Below are 20,099 nucleotides of genomic sequence, written 5' to 3'. Positions count from 1 at the left end.
AAGGATGTCAGAGCCTGGTTCCCATGGACAAAGCCATTCCTTTGTGGAAAGGGAGTAGGCACCGCGTGATAGAAAGGGCATCTCAAGGCAGCCACTGGCCCTCCCTTTATAGTCCTGCCAAGGCTCAAACTCCCACCTTGACACGCTTTGGAGCTAAAGAAAAGCCCCCAGGTAGTTAAGTGGAAATCTTCCCAGAACAACACACACATAGTCACTCTAGGACTGGGCAGTGGCCTGAGAAATGAGACAGAAAGAAAGAGGAAAGTATTGAGTCTGCCACTTAGGGATCCCACAGTGGGGAGTCTGCGCAATAACCATCACAATAGCCGCACAACAGCCCTCACATTTGGAAGGCATTTCTCTGTCGCCTGTATTTACAGAAGGATTCATTAGCCTTTTGTGACCAAGCCAGGTAGACAAAGACGGGGACCTTGCCCTTGAGGAGAATCCCTAAAGGAATCTAAACAAATAGAGAGACTGATGAGGGTAATCAGTGCCACGATGAAAACTTGTACAGAGAGCGATGGGTGCCCAGGAAAATTCTCCATGTGCCTCAAGGGCTTGGGATTGGTACCTGTGACCGAGAGTTTTGTGCGATGAGCCTCTTTCTTTTCCTTCTACTGTTGCTGCTCCTCAGAGCTCTCTAAGGGGTGAAGAAATGACCAAAAGAAACCCTAAGGCTTCCCTATATGGTCACTTCTCCATAGTATACATTTCTGGACAGCAGGCTTCAGCTGGGGCTTTGCAGGGCTCCAGACCCCTCACTGTAGACTAGTCCTCTCTGGCCCTGGGAAAGTTGGCATCCCCTTGTGTGAGGGCCTTCACACTCACAACCTGCTTGTGTCTAGCCAGGCAGGCTTGCCTTCCTCTTCCACACCCACCCCTCCCCACCCACAATGCTCTAGACCATGCAAAGAGCCTTTGCTTTGCCTTTGCTTCAAGCTTCTTCCTGGTTCACACCTTCCCCGTCCCCCAGCCCAACCAGGGGCTCCCACTCATTCCTGGCTTCCGGCCTCAAAGCCCACCCGGTCTGTAGTTGCAAGGAAAGGTGGTCAGCACAGTGGGCGGCCCAGCCCTTCCCGGGGCAGGAAGGAAGGCTGCACCCACCTTTGGGCATTTGGTGGTGACTCACCCAAAGGAGTCCACTCCCCCACACCGGACACAGGAAGGGACAAAAGTCCTTCCATTACACAGACTTAGCTCAAAACCTCAAACCATAGGGGCCATCTCCATGTTCAGCCCGCAGGCTCTTGCCAGACACTGCTACCTGCCTGTCCTACATCACAGTAGATGTCCTCCAATGTCTTGAGAGCACCAAGACATTGTGCATAGATTTATTTCCCTGTGGAAGCTTCTTCACCTGGTTACCTCCTCGTCATCTCTCCCTGCAAGCTCCATCTGACCACTTACGTGGGCTTCCCTAGCCCCTGAGCTTATCTTTCCCAAGAAACTTCTCCCTTAGCGTGGGGATTCCCAGTGTCTGTGATTGCATCCCCCAAAGATTTTAAGTTCCCTTGAGGGCCAGTTCTTGTCCCTCAAGATGGCTTCCTCAGTGTTTTGCATCTGATTCACGGTAGGCACTTCATACATAAATATTGAGATAAAAAGAAATGAAACTGTGATATACAAACAGTACAAATTATTATTCTTTAGGAGCTGGTAGGGCCGAGGTGGGAGGTGTGTGAGTATTTAGTTCCTCTCTTAATTTTCTTTACCAGCCATCGCCCAGCCTAAACCAGTGGTTTGCAATGTGTGGCCCCAGACGAGCAGCATCAGCACCATCTGGGAACTTCTTAGACAAATTCTTGGTTCCATCCCAGACCTGCTGATTCAGAAACCCAGGGCATTGGGCTCATCAGCCTGTGTTTTAACAAGCCTCCCAAGTGATTCTGATGCATGCTCAAGTTTGAGAACCACTGCTCCCATCCTAGGGCCAAGCTTGGGGTCATAATTCAACTATGTAAATATTAAAATTAGAATTTTTCCACTAAATCAAAACTTTCAGCAAACCAAACACTCCCATATCCTCATTTACTCATCTTCTTATAGCAGTTTGGAGGTCAGGAGCAGAATAAGAAGTTCCATTCAGTGGATGCGAACAGTAAAGGTGGGGGGGGGGACACTTTCTCAAATGATAAAATTAAAACAGGCAGAGTCAATGCAGGAATCTGGCCAATATTCTTTGTACAGCAACATAAAGTTATTCGGAAGCCAGTAAAATAAAATAAAGCACCAGAGAATTTATAGTTTAAGGGCCAGAGGTATGAGTACACCTTTCCCTTCACACTGATGCTGGATGATCTAATAAATGAGATGTCAGGAGGGTTCCTGAGGGCTTGGGTCTTTAAGGATCCTGATCCGCCCTTCAGGAAGATTTAGGACAATGCCCACACAGCTTCCTTCAATAGAGAGACAGGGTTGATTTTTTTAAGGCACAATACCCAACTCAGGTCACCCCAAAAATGGCACTTGGTTTTTTTCAAAACTGCTACCTTTCTAAAGGTGAAGAACTCCACCTGTAGGAAACTTTGCTTCCAGATATAGAGGTCCTACCACAAACACCTGAGCCTTGGTGGATGACGTGGCAGCCTAAAGTTCTGGAAAATGGGGACAAACCAGGACTGTCTCAAGGTCTTGTCTGCTTTCGGGTAGCTCTCTGGCGCCCCCTTGTGTTCAGTGTTTGGACCCAAAGAGCCAAAAGACCAGAAGGATGGAGTGAGGGCTAAGCCATTCTCCAAGGACAGACTGTGGCCATAAGAAGCCAGCAGAAGGGGCTTAGGAGTGGACCATCTGGGATATCTTCCCAGGTCTGGTGGAAAAGCACTTGCTGGGACAAGCTGCCTAGTGTGGGACAGTAGAAGTTGTGTGCAAGCTCACCCAATTGCCTCCATCAGGGAAATGGATCACTGTGTCCCTCCTGCTGGGGTATTTGGCCAGCAGGCTTGTTCCTCCTGACTTAGTGCCCAGGCCAGAGACTTATAGCCTCTCTTTTTCTTTTAAGAGAAATTGACTGTTCTACTGAAGCCAGCTTGGGCCCCTGAGGAGACATTGCAAGGCAGTTCTGAATGTGCTAAGTCAGTGGGTGGTAATGGGCACTATGTGCCCAGCAGAGGCACTTCCCACCCTTGGCCATAAATAGTCCTTAACGGGCTCACACAGAAGGCTTGGCACTGGCTCTTCCTCCTCACCTGCCTGCTCCCCCTGACTCCCACCCCTGGATCTCTACCATCCCAGCCAGATTACTACATCAGGCCCTGGGATGGAGAGAGGTCCTTCGTGCTCAGATCATGGCATCTGCAGCACAAGCTTCCAGGGCTGGTGCTGGAGAACAGGGCTTGAGCCAAGAAGCACTGCTGAAAGCTTTCACCCTTGGCTAGAGCCTGGCTGCTCCTCATACAGGCTGAGTCACATCAGTCATAGAAAGCACTCTCCACACCCCAGTCTCTTCATCAGCAAAAGGGAGATCTCAGCCCTAGAATGAGCCCAGCCCAGGCCTCAGGATTTTCAAGAGTTGAGAATGTTGGTAAATCTGACAGACAGGCACCTTCTTGCCTCTAAGCCTTTGTAGGTGCTGTTCCCACTGCCTGGAACAGTTTTCCCCCTTTTCTCCTTCACTTATCTTCAGTCAAAGCTTAGACTTCTTCAGGAACCCATCCAGAGTCCCCTAAGCCTGGGCTTGGTCCCCTCCAGTGGTTCCCATAACCCCCTGCTTAGCCCTGGGCCCAACAGTGGCCATGTGGTCTGGTGACTGGCCATTGAAAACTGCAAGAACAGAGATCACATCTGCCTTATTCATCTGGGCATCTGCAGGGCCTGCTACAGTACCTGGCACATGGTAGGCGCTTAATATGTATGTGTTTGGCTAGGTAAATGTGTTTGTGTTCAAAACGAAATACAGGCTGGGGCCAGAGGGCAGAGGGCAAGTCAGAAAGCCAGCTGAGGAAACATGCACATGTATCCACGGTGCATCCATGTTCTTCACAACTGCCTGCAGCCCAACATGTCATATCCCTGGAACCCCTGGGAACGTGTACCAGGGATATCTCTGCCAGCCCTTTTAGGGCTCTGGCCTGTTAGAGAGAGGAGAAACCTTGGATATCCCTCAGGATCTCAGGATCCCTCAGCATCCCTCTAGGCCACAAACAAGGCCTAGCCCCACTCTGCCCCAGCTCACCCAGAGAAGCTCTGCTTTTGCTCGTTTATGTTTCTCAATGCACTTGTGCTTATAAAAATCTGACTCTGTGTTAAAAAGAAGAAAGACAAAGACAAACTTAAAAACCACTGATTTAGTCTTTGCCCTCATTTTATAGATGAGGAAAGCAGAGCCAGAGAGGACAGGGTACTTTCTCCAACATCACACAGCTCAGCATCAGAGTAGGAAGAACCTGCATCTCTAATTCTTTATATACTTTTCAGAAGCAGGGAAGAAGGTAGGAGGTGGTTATTCAGAGTGAAGGGCTGAGGGTCTGAGAGGAGACCGCAGTCTGGCAATCTGCCCCTCTGGCATCATACACCACCCTCCCCAATGGGAGCTAGCTTCCCTCTGCAACGGGAAACAGGAGACGGTGCATCAGGAGCACCAGGGGGCACGATGGGGAGAGCTCACGTGCACCCGGTCGCTCGCGCACACAGCACCCACACTCCTGCGCTAATTCCCACCCACCTGCCCTGCCTGGCCCTGACAGCTGTTCCTGGGCCTCCTGTCTTCTCAGGCCATGGAGGGCTGAACCAGCTGGGAGGGGCCTTTGTGAACGGCAGACCTCTGCCTGAAGTGGTACGTCAACGCATCGTGGACCTTGCCCACCAGGGCGTGAGGCCCTGTGACATCTCCCGCCAGCTCCGAGTCAGCCATGGCTGTGTCAGCAAGATCCTTGGCAGGTAAGCACGAAATTCACCACATGCCACCTTCCCTGCAGGCCTTGTGTTGGGCAGCCCGCTCTTGGCCATGCCTTTTCCCGCAGGGAACTTGGTCCATTCTTGATTGTGAAGCTTTGGCCCAAGGACTGGGATCTGAACAGAGTGTGGAGGTGTTTCTGGGCCTCCCCGCCCCCTGTTCTTTTATTGTTTTCCTGCCCTTGCTTCTTTCTTTATCTTTCTCCTTCCTTTCATTTCTCCCTCCCACTTTTCTCTTTTGCCCCATCTCTCATTTTTATGGGCTTCTCTACTCCTAAAACAGGAGAAACTTCCCCAAAGTACCCCAACAACCCGGGCTGAGACCAAAGGAAATGAAGCTGCTAGGGAGCGGACACATGATCAGAGGTGGCTCCTGCGGTCTAACCCCCTGCATGAGGGATATCTGAGTATGCTTCTCAAACTGTTAACTCCCAGACCACCTGCAACAGAAGCACCAGCGTTCCTTGATGAGATGCAGATCGTTAAGGCCTGGTTCAGGCCTACATATAAATCATAGCATCCACTCAGGGAGCCAGGCCTGGGTGCTGTGATCCTTATGAGATGACCAAGTAACATTTATGAACATTAACTCCAGACCAATGGTTCATAGCCTTGGCTGCACGTTAAGAGTCACCTAGGGAAACTTAATTAAAAAAAAAAAAAAAGAAATTGAAAAAAATAAAAGAAATAAAAATTTAAAAAGAAATTGTGTCTAAGCCTTAGCCCACACCCATTAAAGCAGAACTTTAGGAGAATGGGCCTGAGTGTTTGTATAGTGTTAAGGCTTCATCAAATGATTCTAATTTTCTGTAGCCAGAGTTGAGGACCACTGACCCAAAGGTTCAGGAGGGACCAGGAGCAGTAAAGCCTGCTTCTAGACTGACATAGCATAGTCTGGACAGCCACTCCCCAAATGCCCCTGTACTGTGGCACTTGGGCTTTGCATTGGCTTAAATGTACCTGTCTCCCTCACCCAACTCACAGGTAGATTCAACAGGAGTTCTGGTTTAAAGAGGCAAAAGGACCTGAACTGTGGTTGAACTGTGGAGAACCCAGATTTCTGACTGAGGTTGCCAGGGGAAAGCGTGCTCCCTGGCTCGGGTCAGGAGCAAGGTTCCCAAGATGGGCTGTAATGTCCCAGAGATGAGCCTGGGATGGCTGTGACTAACAAGCAGAGTTTTAAAGAACCAGATTTCATTCTATGGTAGAAGAGACCAGAGAGTTTCCATAACAAAGAGGGGAAAGCCATCCTACCATAAGTCATGGATCTACCAAAGGAGGTAGTTGAGGGCTCAGGGGAAAGGGAAAGTGGACAGCCTGGGAGAGTAGGCATGGCCTAAGGGGCTGGATGTGGCCAGGGATCCAGGCCATGCTGCCATTCCAGAGTCCAGGAGAAACAGCTTCAACCTGAATCATGTAATCTGGTAGAAAATTAGTGGCCAGCCAGAGGGGAGGAAGGAAGGTAAGGGAGCAAAGGTGAACCAGTGAAACAGGGCAGAGGGCCCAATGATCCAAGCTGGCTTCCTGGGGAGGGGTAAAACCAGGATAGCCGAGAATAGTAAGTCAAGATTTAATGCAGGAAAGCTGGCTGGAGAAACCCGCCGCCATGAACCTGTATGTATATACAGAGCCTGTGCATCAAAACCTCCTTTCTAAGAAGGGAAATCTTTTGTGCTTCATAGGTGGCTCTTGCAGGAGCTCAGATACAGGAGACTGGCTGGAGGGAAAAAGAGAGAAGCTAGGTGTCCAGGGTAAGGTCTTTAGCAGAGGGTTCTGGTTTGGCAGCAGCATAAACCTACTCATGCAAGGGAAACAGACAGTGCTAGGAACATCAAGTGTTTAAAGCCAGCCCTGGGGGTACATTTTACCCCCCGCCCAGAAGCCTCAGAGAGGAACAGGAGTCTCTGGCTAACTCCCTGCTCAAAGATCCCACCTGCTTATTGGGTAATTCTTTGGGGTTCTCTATTGGAGTAGGTACTACGAGACTGGAAGCATCCGGCCTGGAGTGATAGGGGGCTCTAAGCCTAAGGTGGCCACCCCCAAGGTGGTGGAGAAGATTGGAGACTACAAACGGCAGAACCCTACCATGTTTGCCTGGGAGATCCGAGACCGGCTCCTGGCTGAGGGTGTCTGTGACAACGACACTGTGCCCAGTGTCAGCTCTATCAACAGGTAAGAGGGACACAGCAGCTGGGGCAGGAGGAGGGGGAGAACAGGGTAACTGGCTTTGGGGGAACCATGACGGAGACCGGAAGAAGGGCCTAGCTTGGGTGGAAACAGAGCCTAGGAAGGGGCCTCTTGCTGAAGAATTAAGCAGGAGGCACCCCAGGTGCCACGGGGCAGGTACCACACCTTCCCACTGCTCTGTGACATTCCCACCCCACCCCACCCCACCCCACCCCACCCCACCCCAGGCCCTACTTTGGTAGTTTCCTACCTCGCACATGACATCCTCTTTCATTCAACAAAAGAATCCTGGAATGATCCTTTCCTGGGCCACACGACCCCTAACCTGGCCCTCATTCAAGCATTCACTCAATTGTTCGGTTATTCAATTATTCACTCACAGCCTCAATCAATCATTTACTCACTCATTCATTCATATATTCATATATACATAATTCACTCATTATGTGCTAGGCCCTGGGAACCCACAATCCTTGTCCTTGTGGAGCTTATAGTTTAGTGAGAAGACAGACCCTAATCAGGTACTAATCAAGTGCCCCCACACACAATTGTTAAAATGTAGCTCTCAGTCCTCCCAAGGAGAGGAACCTGAGGTATGTGAACTAGCATCCGGTGCTTGGTTTAGGAAGGAATGAAAAGATGTCCTGGAGTAAGAAACAATGAATAAGAGTTAACTAGGTGAAAAGGGGAGCCAAAGAAAGGGGCTCTGAGACACCATATGCAAAGGCCCTGTGGCTCACAGATCCTAGACAGGAAGCTGAAAGAAAGCCAGCAGATAGAAGGTTGGTTTGGGGCAGGGGGGCATGAGGTAGCTGAAGTGGAAATGTCAGCAAAGACTGCCCTATAGAGGCTGGTGGCCATGTCACATATTCTTGCCTGTGACCCATAGGAAAGTTGGCAGACTTTAAGCAGGAGGCTGCAGGAGGCATTGCAAAAAGTCTACTCAGGCTATAATCAGGAGCACAGATTAGAAAGGGTTGAGAGCAGATAGGGGTGGGCCAGTGAGGGATCCTGGTGGGAGAGAGCTCCTGGAGGCCTGCCCTAAGTGACTGACAGTGACATGCCGAGAGGGATCAATGCTGGAGAGGCTTACAATGTCAAACTCACAGAACCTCATGATGGGGTTGACAGAGGAGAGAGGGAAGCAGGTGTGAAGCCCCTCCTGCAGTTCTGCCTTGAGTGACCAGTGGAGCTGATTGTGAAACAGGACCACTGGGAAGGACCAGGTGTGGTCCGGTCAGGAGTCCAACTATAGACAAGTTGTGCTGGAGGTGCCTCTAAGATAACCAAGTGCACTCTCAAAAAAGGCATAGGATTGGGGCAGTGTGAGTCCAGCTTCCTCCTCTTCTCTCTAATAGCTTCTTTGTCTTCTTACAGAATCATCCGGACCAAAGTGCAGCAACCGTTCAACCTCCCCATGGACAGCTGTGTGGCCACCAAGTCCCTGAGCCCAGGACACACGCTGAGTGAGTGCCGACACGTGGGCACACTCAATCTTGCATACACATACCCATCTGTAGAAACATGGTCACATGCAGGCCCTCAGAGATACACCCGCCTGTGTGGACTGAGCCCTTGCACAGGGACAGAGCCTCACTGGGTCCCAGGGAAGGTGCCCTGACATATTTAGGGGTGGCCTCACTTCAGGCAGCCATGTCTCCAAGCACCCCTCCTACCAGCGGGCCTCCTGACTCCTCTGTAGTGGCAGCAGGGACCTTGAGGGGGGGTCACACCCCACCCCACACTGACCCTCTCCCTCTCATCCCACTGCAGTCCCCAGTTCAGCTGTCACGCCCCCGGAGTCACCCCAGTCAGACTCCCTGGGATCCACCTACTCCATCAACGGGCTCCTGGGGATTGCTCAGCCTGGCAGCGACAGCAAGAGGAAGATGGATGACAGTGAGTGTTGGGGAACCAGAGGGCAGGTTGGGGGTGCAGGAGGGCAATCGGCTCAGGCTCCAAGGGGACTGGTGGCCCCAGACTTTGCAGGTGCCGGCAGGTTCCCGCCTACAGCACATGGCCTGTCCCTAACTGGCCACAGTCCCACGGCCTGGAGCCAAGTCCTCCCTGTCCCTCTGCAGCCTGAGTCTGCCTCTCCACTCTGGCCTGGGGCATGGGTAGATGGGTCCCCTGAAAGCTCTCTTCCTGCCTGGGGATGCCAGGTGACCAGGACAGCTGCCGGCTGAGCATCGACTCCCAGAGCAGCAGCAGCGGGCCCCGCAAGCACCTTCGCACGGACGCCTTCAGCCAACACCACCTTGAGCCACTCGAGTGCCCATTCGAGCGGCAGCACTACCCGGAGGCCTATGCCTCCCCCAGCCACACCAAAGGCGAGCAGGTAAGCAGCCAGGTGAGCAGCCGAGCAGCAGCAGGCAGGGACTGCAACACAGCACAGTCTCTGAAAGACTCCTGGTCTCCTAGTCAGCCTGCGGTCTTGCCACCAAAGTGGCCAGAACCTGTGCCCGTGGGCTTAGGGTCACATGCTTCCTGCAGCTCCAAGCCCAACACAGATTTGACTTTACCAGATGCCGGCATCCTCCTTCTCCCCACAGCCCTTCTGCCTTCCCCTCACCCTTAGCCTCTGAGCTCCACCCTTTTGGAAAGAGCAACACAACCAGGGGGCACCCTCCCTCTGTCCTCAGTGGCTCTCCCAGACCACAGGGGGAGGTCCCACAGCTCTAAAGCAGCAGCTCAGAGCCTCACACCATGACCTCAACCAGCACCTCCAGCCTACCTCTGGCCACTCACACCTGTACACCCTACAAGTGCATTACTGCATTACTCATGCTCCCAGGCATGTCATTCTTGTTCACACCTCTGTGCACTGACACACTGCATGCCTGCTACAGAGTGCCTTTCCTTCTACCTTTCTGCCTGGAAAAGTACTGCTTGGCCATTATGACTCAGCTCAGCTCAAGCATCACTTACCCATGAATCATGCCCTGCCCCTCAGCCAATGCTTCATCTCTGTCTTGTCTGTGCTTCTGCCCATCCAACAGGTCACTCCAGCAACTTCTCCTATGTACTGAATTGTCCAGTGGACAGAGGTGTAGACCATGGGTTTCACAAGGAAGGGCGGCATTTCGAAGCTTCTTTCTTTCTTTCGTTCTTTCTTCTTCTTCTTCTTCTTTTTTTTTTTTTTATCTATGGCACCTAACATTGTGCCCGTCTTAGAACAGATACTCAGTAAAGGTGTCTTGGTGAGTGAGCTGAGAAATCCAGAACAATAAATTGCAAGTTACAGGGGAACTTTTATTTCCAGGGATCGTGACAGGTGAAATGGTTTATAGTAGGTCAGCTTCTGGAAACAGCTAGCAGAGATGTCCTTGGTCTCCCCAAGCCCAACAAAGACTCCACGACTCTGACAGAACTTCCAGGACCATCCATCCATTGGTATCTCTCCACAGTAGCAATGGCTTCCACCCCCAACCCCCAACCCCCAACCCCCTACCCCCTGGATCAACCAGCTAAGGAATTCCCTTAGGGTGGGTGTGCTCACCCCACTTCGCTCATGCTGTCATTTGGTCCAGGAGTGAGGCAAGCCTTATGCCTTTAAAGTCTGAGCAGGACAATGTGGACGATGCCAATAACCAGCTGAACCATTGCCAGTGACCGTCTGGGCTGCTGGGCCTATGCCAGCACCGCAGCTGGGCAGGCAATCTGCGTCAGCGATTTTATCAGCCTGGGCTGTGGCAACCACGAGGGGGTGCAGAGAAAGCTGGCCGTCAGCAGACCTGGGGAGAGGGCCTGGGTGTTCAACCGGGAGTCGGCACATGGCTTTCTGAGGGAAGTGGAGCAGAAGCCGGGGGCTCACGGGAAGCCTGCTCTGTGGTAAGGAGCTGCACAGCCCAGGGTGCAAGGAGCAGCCATCCCACAGAAACCCTGCTGCTGACACCCTGGCACCCTCTGGCTCACAGAGCCATTTCCTAGCTCCACTGCTAAGCTCCCAAAGGGCCCTGCTTGATTACAGGGAGACCCTGAGACCAGCCCCAAGTTGGCACATGCACGTGGGGAATCAGAGCCACAGGGACCTCTAAGACATTGGGGAGTCTTAGAGCCACAGGGACCTCAGAGACCATGGAGTCTAGTCTTTCCATTTGTGTGCCGATAACCCAAGTCCGAGAAGGGTAGACAGAGCCTGGGGGAGCAAATGGTTGTGGAGCTCAGGTCTGCCGACCTGGTTTCATTCAGACTGGTCCGCTTGCACACTCTGTTAGACACGCTGTTTCTGTCAGCTGGAGAAAGAGTTTGAAAACCATGGATCAGCTCCAAACCATGGAATAGCTCATTCTATGGATAAGGAAACCAATCAGCAGTATCCATCCATGATTCATTCCCTCCCTCAGCCCATCTTCTACTCACTCATCCATTCACCTGGCCAGGTAGTGAGGGGCAGAGAGCATGCAGCCTGTGCCAAGGGCTCCTTGTGTCCAAGCTCCTGCCTTCCCTGCCCTTGGTGACTCGGACTGTGCTGTCAAAGGATACTCTGTGTGCCCTCACCTAGACACAGGAAGGCCCTCAGGCCTGGGGATACGAGAGAGAGAGAGAGAGAGAGAGAGAGAGAGAGAGAGAGAGAGAGAGAGAAGCACAGGTCCTCATACCCGACCTCAGGAGGCAGGGAAGGCACAGCTATTTTTCCTGTAAGATCAATAAGGGAGAAAGTATTCAACAGAAACACCATGTGGCCTCACTTCTGGTTGCTATTTCACTACCAGGACAGTTAGGAGCAGCTCTTTGTCCTGTATTCTACAAGTACAACAAGAAGCAGATCAGCAGAATGTGCATATTATGACAGAGACCAAGAATTTTGCAGCTTATGACTCTTCACAGAATTTGGAAATACTTTTATTTTTAAAGATTATTATTTATTTATTTATTTATTTATGATAGACATAGAGAGAGAGAGAGGCAGAGACACAGGCAGAGGGAGAAGCAGGCTCCATGCCGGGAGCCCGACGCGGGACTCGATCCCGGGACTCCAGGATCGCGCCCTGGGCCAAAGGCAGGCGCCAAACCGCTGAGCCACCCAGGGATCCCCAGAATTTGGAAATACTAACTCCCATTAGAGCAATGTATTAGGCATTCCCTGCAAAGCGTTTAATGTAGATATACGAAATCTCATTTAACTCTTACATCAGCCTAGGGACACAAATTCCATTCTCTGCCATAGAGGTGAGAAAGTCACGGCTCAAAGAGGCCACAGCGACCACAGCTACTTGGCTGGTCACTGTAGACCGAGGGCTGAAATTGGCCCAAGTACCAAAGCCACTCTGCACTCCAGTTCAAATTCAACCCCAGAAATAAATCCAGTCATGACTGGGATGACTGAGGGTTTCAGGGGAAATTGGGGATTTTTTTTTTCCCCACTGAATTGTCTGGATTTGGGAAAGCTGTAGGATTTTGAGTAGGAATTTGTTATTTGTTATTAAATCAACACACCCATAAGGCATTTTAAACTTTTCTTACACTCTCCAGAAATTAGGTACTTTGTTCAATTTCATTAAGCTGGGCTCTAAGCAACTCCACCCTGCCTCAAAGCAGGCCCCCTCTGAAAGCGTGGAACCAGAGCACCATTTAGTCAGTAATTGCGGCTAAACAATAATGGTGCTCTGGTGGCCTCTAGAATTGCCTGCAACTTCCAAAAGTGCCCGGCATACAACCAGAAAGCGCCAGCCCCTTGGAGAACCCAGCTCCATGGAAATCGTTGGAAGAGACTGCTGTTAGTGGAGCTGTTATGTAACCAGAGCATTCCTTGATTTTACCATTGCACATGGCTTCACGGAGTGTGTCTGTGACGTGTGTGACCCACGTATAGGGGACAGGTGTGTGCTTGTGTGTGCTGTCTTTTCCTAAGGGAGGGAGTCACGGTGAGGGGTAGTGCACACTTACCCATCACTGCACTAGGGAAAGAAAACCCCACAGGTACTTGATAAAGTTTAAAAAAAAAAAAACAAAAACAAAGTATCATCTTCCAGGTGAACCTGTGAATTTATATTTATTGGATATAGAGGAGAGAAAGAAGACAGCCACCTGTTCTGGTGGGGTGTCATGCCTGGCACTTTACTGAAGGAAAGAGCACCTGGGGCAGGATCCAATGCCCTCAGTTTAGTATCTGTTTCATACTTAGCTGGGACACTTGACTCTCCGGGCTTCAGGCTCTCTGCATATAAAACAGACACAATATTGCTTGCCTACTTGCCCACGTCACAGGGCCCTTGGGGTCAGGGGACAGGATAACATCAGCAAAGCTCTAATGTGTACTTTTTGCAAATGGATACGGTCATGATGTCATCCAGTTTAGTGCACCATTTGGGACTATGGACTTGAGAGCCGGACCCCCTAGGTTTCTGTCCTGGCTCTGCCCCCTATGGGAAGGTGACAAGTTTCTTGGTCTCCCTGCGGCTGTTTCCTATCTGAAGAGGAATAACCTAGCGGATCCAGGGAAGACCTCTGAACCAGGCCACAGGCGGACTGCTCTAGCCCTGCTTCCCATTCTCTGTAGGTCCAGACCTACAAGGAGACAAGGAGGAAGGAGAGCGCAGTCCAGCCAATCCCTCAGGCCACCAGCGGACTCTGAATTCTAGGGCTGCAGGAGGGGAAGCTATGAGCCAGGGATTAGGAACAGTAGGGCTGTGAGTGGAGTCGGAGAATAAGAATCTTAAGAACCCATTAAAGAGGCTAAGTGGAGTTGAGAGAGAGCGCAAGGAAGGGCACAGCGAGGAAGGGCGAGTGTTTCGGGAGACTGGGTCTCCGCGGCCACGGCGAGGCCTACTGCCAGGGGCCTGGGTGCGCTGACATGTCTTTGTTCCGCAGGGCCTCTACCCGCTGCCCCTGCTCAACAGCGCCGCCCTGGACGACGGCAAGGCCACCCTGACCCCTTCCAATACACCCCTGGGGCGCAACCTCTCGACTCACCAGACCTACCCCGTGGTGGCAGGTACGATGCCTGGAATGTCCTGGGCCATGCGCCCCGGCTGCACCGAAAGGCTGGAAGGCGGAGTGTGGCCGGCCCTGAGGGGGGCTAGGGCCCTGGGCCTGCGGAGAGGTGGGCTGTGCCGCCCCGGGGGCCTCCAGGCGGATCCCCAGGTCCTGCCTGCGGCCCAGGCCCTGCTCCGGCCTCCTCGCTCCCCGCCCACCGCCGCGGGGGGGAGGGGGGCGCACCAGCCCCCGCCGGTCGCCGGGGCACAGCAGGGAGGCGGAGCTGCTCGCTCCCGCTCTCTCTCCCGAGGCACACGCGCACCCGCCCGCCGCCCCCAGCGCAGAGAGGAGCCGCCTGCCCCAGCGCCCCGCCCGCACCCCCCACATCTCATGGCTGGGTTCGTGCATGTGCCCACCCCATCATCTCACACCCCTCTCTCCTTGTTGTCTCCCTCCCTCCGGCAGATCCTCATTCACCCTTCGCCATAAAGCAGGAAACCCCCGAGGTGTCCAGTTCTAGCTCCACCCCTTCCTCTTTATCTAGCTCCGCCTTTTTGGATCTGCAGCAAGTCGGCGGCGCCGGGGTCCCAGCCGGTGCCTCGGTCCCGCCCTTCAATGCCTTTCCCCATGCTGCCTCCGTGTACGGGCAGTTCACGGGCCAGGCCCTCCTCTCAGGTACGACAGGGAGGTCCCGGGCCGTGCAGCTCTCGCGGGGGGGGGGAGGGGGGTCCTCAGGGCCGGCCACTACCCCCTGCTTTGGGGTCCAGCCCCCTCTCCGGCCCTCGGCCCAGTCCACCCTCACTCTCTTCCCTAAATCTTCCTGCAACTTTTGCACAAGCCGAGATGTGGTGCTCCCCTGCCCTGGCGGGGTCGGCCATGGGGGTGGGCAGGCACTCTGGGGATGCCAGGAAGTGGGGTGCCTGGCCGATTTCTAGAACCTCGCCCCAAAGACCCACGGACACGAGGAGAGACCTTAAGGCTAGGAGCCAGGCAGTATAGAGCAGTGAACCCTTGGTCTGGATGAGAAACAAAAAAGAACTTTGGAGGGAAAAAGTCATTGGCTTTTGTAGCCAGTTTCTGGATGGAATTTTTAAAGAAAACAGAGGGTCGGTCCCCATTGGATCCCCATAGTGTAGCTCTCCTTGTACCCAGCTTAACAGGGTCTCCCTTGGAGAACACTGAAGCAGAGTAACTCACCAGCTTGAGAGATGGGAGAACAGGAGAACCTCCCATCAGGAACCTCGTTGGCCTCAAAACGTTTACAGCTGGAAGCACCTTAGGGGCATCTAGAGCAAATCTCTCCTTATACTGATGGGAACAGGCCCAAGAAGGAGAAGGGCCTGGTCATGGTTCCTGAATACACATGTGGCATCTGGCAGAGTCGAGGGCTCAGCCTGTGTGCACCGGCTAGGGCTCAGACCTCCCTAGCAGAATGACATGAGCCCATCCAGCCAGGGCCTGGGCAGCAGCCGAAAGAGTCCGGGTAGACATCTGGCTTGGGCAGAAGGCCTGAGATGGAAAGAAAAAAGGGAGCAGAGACCCATGATAGTCTTCAGATATCTGATGGGCTTCCACAGAGATGAGACTATTTTAGATGTGGGCCCAAGGCATTGAACTAGAACACATGGAGGAAGCCAAAAGTGAGCCAGCCCTCTGGACCAGTGGTTTTCAACTTACTGGACCTCAGAACGCTCTCTTGACATGATAGCTTTTATAGAAGCCAGGTATCCAAACCAGACAAATGAAGAGCTACTCTGTTTGAAGTAGGGACTATGCCCCCTGAAAGCCCTTGGACTTGAAAACCACCAAACCAGAAGAATAAGACCTCTACCTGCCCAGAGGGACTACAAGGTCATCTTGAATTTAAGTTCACAGACTCTATCTCATAACTGACTCTACATATCCTGTCTGGCAGGCACCTGGGATTATTTTCTCTGTGCATCCCCACATTTAATGTGGGAAGTCCTCTTGGAAGGAGTGGGCACAGAGTTAAAGGATTAACAAGGGAAGTCCAGTGTGTGGGCAGAGAGGCGGTGTTTTGGGGTATGGAGCAAGGAAGCAAATGTTGACTCAGAGTTCAAAATTTCAAAAGCGGGTGAAGTCAGTGGAGATGGGTCATTTGTTTTGACCAACATGATTAAAGGAGAAAAATCTGTGAGCTGAGTGGAATGATGTCAGCTAGAGAAAATGGGATAAGGAGGGTGAGAGGGGAGCCAGGGAGTAAAGAGACTCACATCCACTGTGGGGTGGAGAGGCCCAATCACTGGGTGAGGCTGCCTGCTTTGTGTGAATGGCAGGCCCCGACCAGGAGGGCTGCAATAAGGCAGGCAAGGGCTAAGGTGTGGGAAAATCATGTGACAATGGGGAGCAGGACTTAAGTTACTATGTGAGTTTCCCAGAGACTTGGCAGGCCCCAAGTGGGAAGGCCCCTTGGCAGGCTCCACTTGAGTGGAGAGGGAAGGGCAGATAGCAGTAGGAAGTGGTCTTGGATATTTGGAACAGCCCAGAGCAAACTCCCTACTCCAAAGCCCCCATACTTTCTCTCTTCTCTGTCACCCTGTTAGGGCTTCAAGTACTCCCTATCAATATGCAATCAAACCAGGATGCCACTTCCAACCTCTGTCAGTTCTTAGTTTAGTAGGCATGCCTACTCTTCAGACCAACTGCCGGACTGGAAGGTCATCTACTGCATGGGGTAAAGAAGCTGGCAACACATGCCAGGGGATAGGGTGTGATCCCTGTGAAAGCCAATGGTGAGCTGCAAGGCCCAGCTCAAGAACTAAAGATGTGGCACCAAAGGCAGGTGCTCTGAGAAAAGCAAGAGGTGCCCAGGCTTAGAGAGACTGGGTCCAGGCAGGTTGCCAAGAGCAGGAAGCAAGTCAGGACTGCAGTTCAGAGGAAGGCCAGCTCTGTGGCTCGGGCACCAAGTACATGATGACTGGTGTCCATGCAGAGCCCAGAGTGTTGAACTGGAGCTCCCTGAAGACTGTCCACCTGCAGCCTATGGTCAAGAAGGGACCTAAATACCTACCACGTGGCTGAGCCATGGTGAGCAGGCTGGGAGGACATCCAGAGAGAAGGAGGATTAGGAGGAAGGATCTCAAGAGTCTGAGGGGCTAGAAACCGATCCAAGGGAGGAAAAGATGAACTTAAAGAGAAGGTAACCAAGACTAAATTATTCTGAGGGAGGGCTGCAGACAAGAGGAATAGGCAGGCCAGGTGAGTTTTCATTCCAGATTCAGCTTGGCCCTCACCTCCCAGAGCCCTCCCGCTCTCCTCCTCTGAATGGCTTCCTAAGGACCCTCCCTGCTGCTTCATGGTCTCCTCCTGGGGTCACTTCTATTCCTCACCCAGTGGCTTTGTTAGCACAATTTCCAGGGTGACTGTCCTTCTGAGTCTCAGCTTCTCCCAACTCAGAAAAAGAAGAAGCATCAGAGTTTGGGAAACAATAGGATTGCCCCTAATATTCCTGCCATTTCCCTTCAAATGCCCCAGTCTGGGTCCCCACACACTTGTAAGAGTGATATCGAGGTTGTCCCTGCCCTGGATGTTTCAGGGCTGATTCCAGCTCAGCTGATCAGAAAGCTCTGAGTTTGGTTTTATCATCAAACAGTCCATTACCCGCCTCCATTCTTTTGTGAGAAATTATATTTAGTCCTGCCAAAGAGATTTCTGGATTGCTATAAATTTTCTTTGCTATCAGAACAAGATAAGGAATTGAAAAGGGTCACATAGAGGGCAGACATCAAAGTGGGCAAATAAAATTGTCTGAAATCACCTCTACCCTCTGAATTCCTCCAAGGAATGCCACCAATATTTAGAACATTTACCAATATTTCTGGGGGTGCTAGTGTTTTCTTATAGAACCCCACTTGACAGCCAGCCAACATGGACCTGCGTCTACATCACCTTTTCAAAAACAGGGCCATGTTGGAAGTATATTTGAGTACAGAGGAGTTACAAATCAAAGAAACTAGTGATGAAGAGCCTTAAAAATAAATAAGTCAATTAAAAGTCACAGGCCATTTTGGAGTGAATCTACCTCATGGCTTCTGTGGCTTCATTTCTGAGAAGGTTGTGAGGTTCTCGGCTTTTTGGAAGAAACCATGTATTTAAGGAACTGAAACAAAGTTTTGAAAGATTGATAGGAGAGTTTAAGGTACCACATGCTGGGTGAGAGCCATCCTATAGAAAGTCCTCCTAGGCTTTCCTGGAGGGCCAAGTTTCATGGACACTTTTGGGGTCTCCTCCAGCATTTGATTCAGAAACCTCTGCCCCACTGGGAGAAAATTTGGTGACCAAGGAGAGATGAAGATTAAAATCTCAGAATTTAAGTGAGTGAGGTTGATGAATTTTTATCTAAAAGCAGTCTAAGGGCTAGTTTCATGGGATGGGGTCCCACAGGGCAACTGTGACTTCATTAATTTGTGCCTTCAGGGGAGCACGTGCCCTAGTGCTCTGCCCATGGAGCCACAAAGATCAAGAAGCAGTAGGGTCAGTTGATGGACAGGGATGGAGAAGGGCTAGAGAAAGGAGAGTGTGAGACCACAGGGCTCCAGGGCCAAGGGAGCCCTGGAGAGCACCTAGGCCAGTACCAGCAAAGAGGTGGCCTGAGAGTCAAGACTTACCTCCTCAACTCCAGCCCCAGTCATGGTAGACACAGATGCAGCCTCAGAATCCTGCTCAACACATTGTGCCTGCAAGTGCTGTCTCTCTCTATCTCTCTCTCAGAGGAGGAAGCAGGAAGAGGAAAGAGAGAAGGCATCGAGCTTGAATTAGCCATCACCTTCTTCCATCACTCTTCTATGCATGCACCTGTCTATCCTCTGTATTCCTACTGCTCTCACAGGCTTCTTGTCCCCCCCCTTGCTCTCATAGGCTCCAGTACCTGGCCAAGTGCTTCATCTGAGGGCCGAGGGGGCTGAGTCTGATAGTTGATAGTACTGCAGTCTTCAAAGAAAGACCAGATTTTATCTTGGTATAGATCCTGCGTATTTTCCTACTTCTAAATATACTAAAATTTCCTTGCCTCACCTGGGTTTCCAATCCCTCATTTGTTCAGGACTTTGGGTCAATTGAACTGAACCCACCTGTAAAATTCCAGTAGATTTCACCCTCTTTGGTCCAACACCAACCATAGCTGCCCTTCGTACTAGAAGTCAAACTCTAGTTTGACTTAACTCTTGACAAACTCTTAAATTAGGAGGTGATATTCATTTTTATGAAAACACTCACATAGTTTTAAATAATGATCACTGATGGCTCATTTCAAATAGGACTTATTCTATAATGGTTCCCATGACATGTCACAATTTATGGAATTTGTCCATTGCACCACTCAGTGCCCACCTGTAACATGAAACCCTGGCTCTGAATTATGCTGATAACACCATAGCAGTAGTAATAAGGTGCACAAGGCTACTCTTACTGTTTTTCTCACATTTTGCACGTGAAGAAACAAGCTTGGGCACATAGGTGGCTGGTTGAAGGGCATTTGGAAAATTAGCTATAGAAGCAGGATAAGGACTGAGGTCATCTGCTTCCTAGACCCTTCCATCCAGAGAAAGAGCAGAAGACCAGAAGGTGTGGTCTTGTTTGTTAATCCCTAGGCTTGGCTCCACATGCTCATCCCAGCTCATGCCCCATCTTGATTTAATGGCTGGTCTTGCTAACTTAGCATTCTTACTCACTGCTGTATCCCCAGTACTCAGAAAAAGTGCCTAGGACATTATACTTACTAATAAATCTTTACTGAATGCACAAATTGTCTTCAGGGTAAGAGGTAAGAGTTTGTCACTCTGGTATTGACAACTCATAAGGTTCCACGGGACATACCTTCCCTTTTAATATCCCTGGCTACCCCCTGAAGAGTTCAAAGCATGTAGGACCCTGGGGGGACCTCAGGGAGAAAAGTTGGACAAGCAGTAATGTAGAGGGGATGACCTTGGCAAGTTGGTTGAGAGGCTTACAGGGAGTCCATGTAAGCCCTAGGAGAAAAATAGCCCTCAGCATGGAAGAAGCAGAGGCATTTGGGTAAAATGGCCATAATAATTGAACAGAGAGATTCTCAACTCAGGGTGATTTTACACCCAGGGAACATA

At 51.4% G+C, this 20,099-nt stretch overlaps 1 protein-coding gene across 4 annotated transcripts in view; it reads left to right on the top strand.

The window, feature by feature from the left end:
• PAX8 (paired box 8) overlaps positions 1 to 20,099 on the top strand; it is a 61,207-nt gene that overhangs the window by 26,551 nt on the left and 14,557 nt on the right. The window contains exons 3-9 of one of the 4 annotated variants that reach the window (XM_055327600.1): positions 4,713 to 4,878; positions 6,865 to 7,065; positions 8,458 to 8,546; positions 8,854 to 8,979; positions 9,243 to 9,418; positions 13,894 to 14,017; positions 14,464 to 14,673. In XM_055327600.1, coding sequence (XP_055183575.1) covers positions 4,713 to 4,878; positions 6,865 to 7,065; positions 8,458 to 8,546; positions 8,854 to 8,979; positions 9,243 to 9,418; positions 13,894 to 14,017; positions 14,464 to 14,673 — 1,092 coding nt within the window. The remainder of the gene's footprint in view (positions 1 to 4,712; positions 4,879 to 6,864; positions 7,066 to 8,457; positions 8,547 to 8,853; positions 8,980 to 9,242; positions 9,419 to 13,893; positions 14,018 to 14,463; positions 14,674 to 20,099) is intronic. The other 3 variants (XM_055327601.1, XM_055327602.1, XM_055327603.1) reach the window with 3 other exon arrangements.

This window comes from Nyctereutes procyonoides, unplaced genomic scaffold (genome assembly GCF_905146905.1).
Source record: "Nyctereutes procyonoides isolate TBG_1078 unplaced genomic scaffold, NYPRO_anot_genome, whole genome shotgun sequence".
Taxonomy (NCBI): Eukaryota; Metazoa; Chordata; class Mammalia; order Carnivora; family Canidae; genus Nyctereutes; species Nyctereutes procyonoides.
The sequence above is the reverse complement of the archived record's forward strand: the minus strand, read 5'-3'. Positions and strand labels throughout refer to the sequence as shown.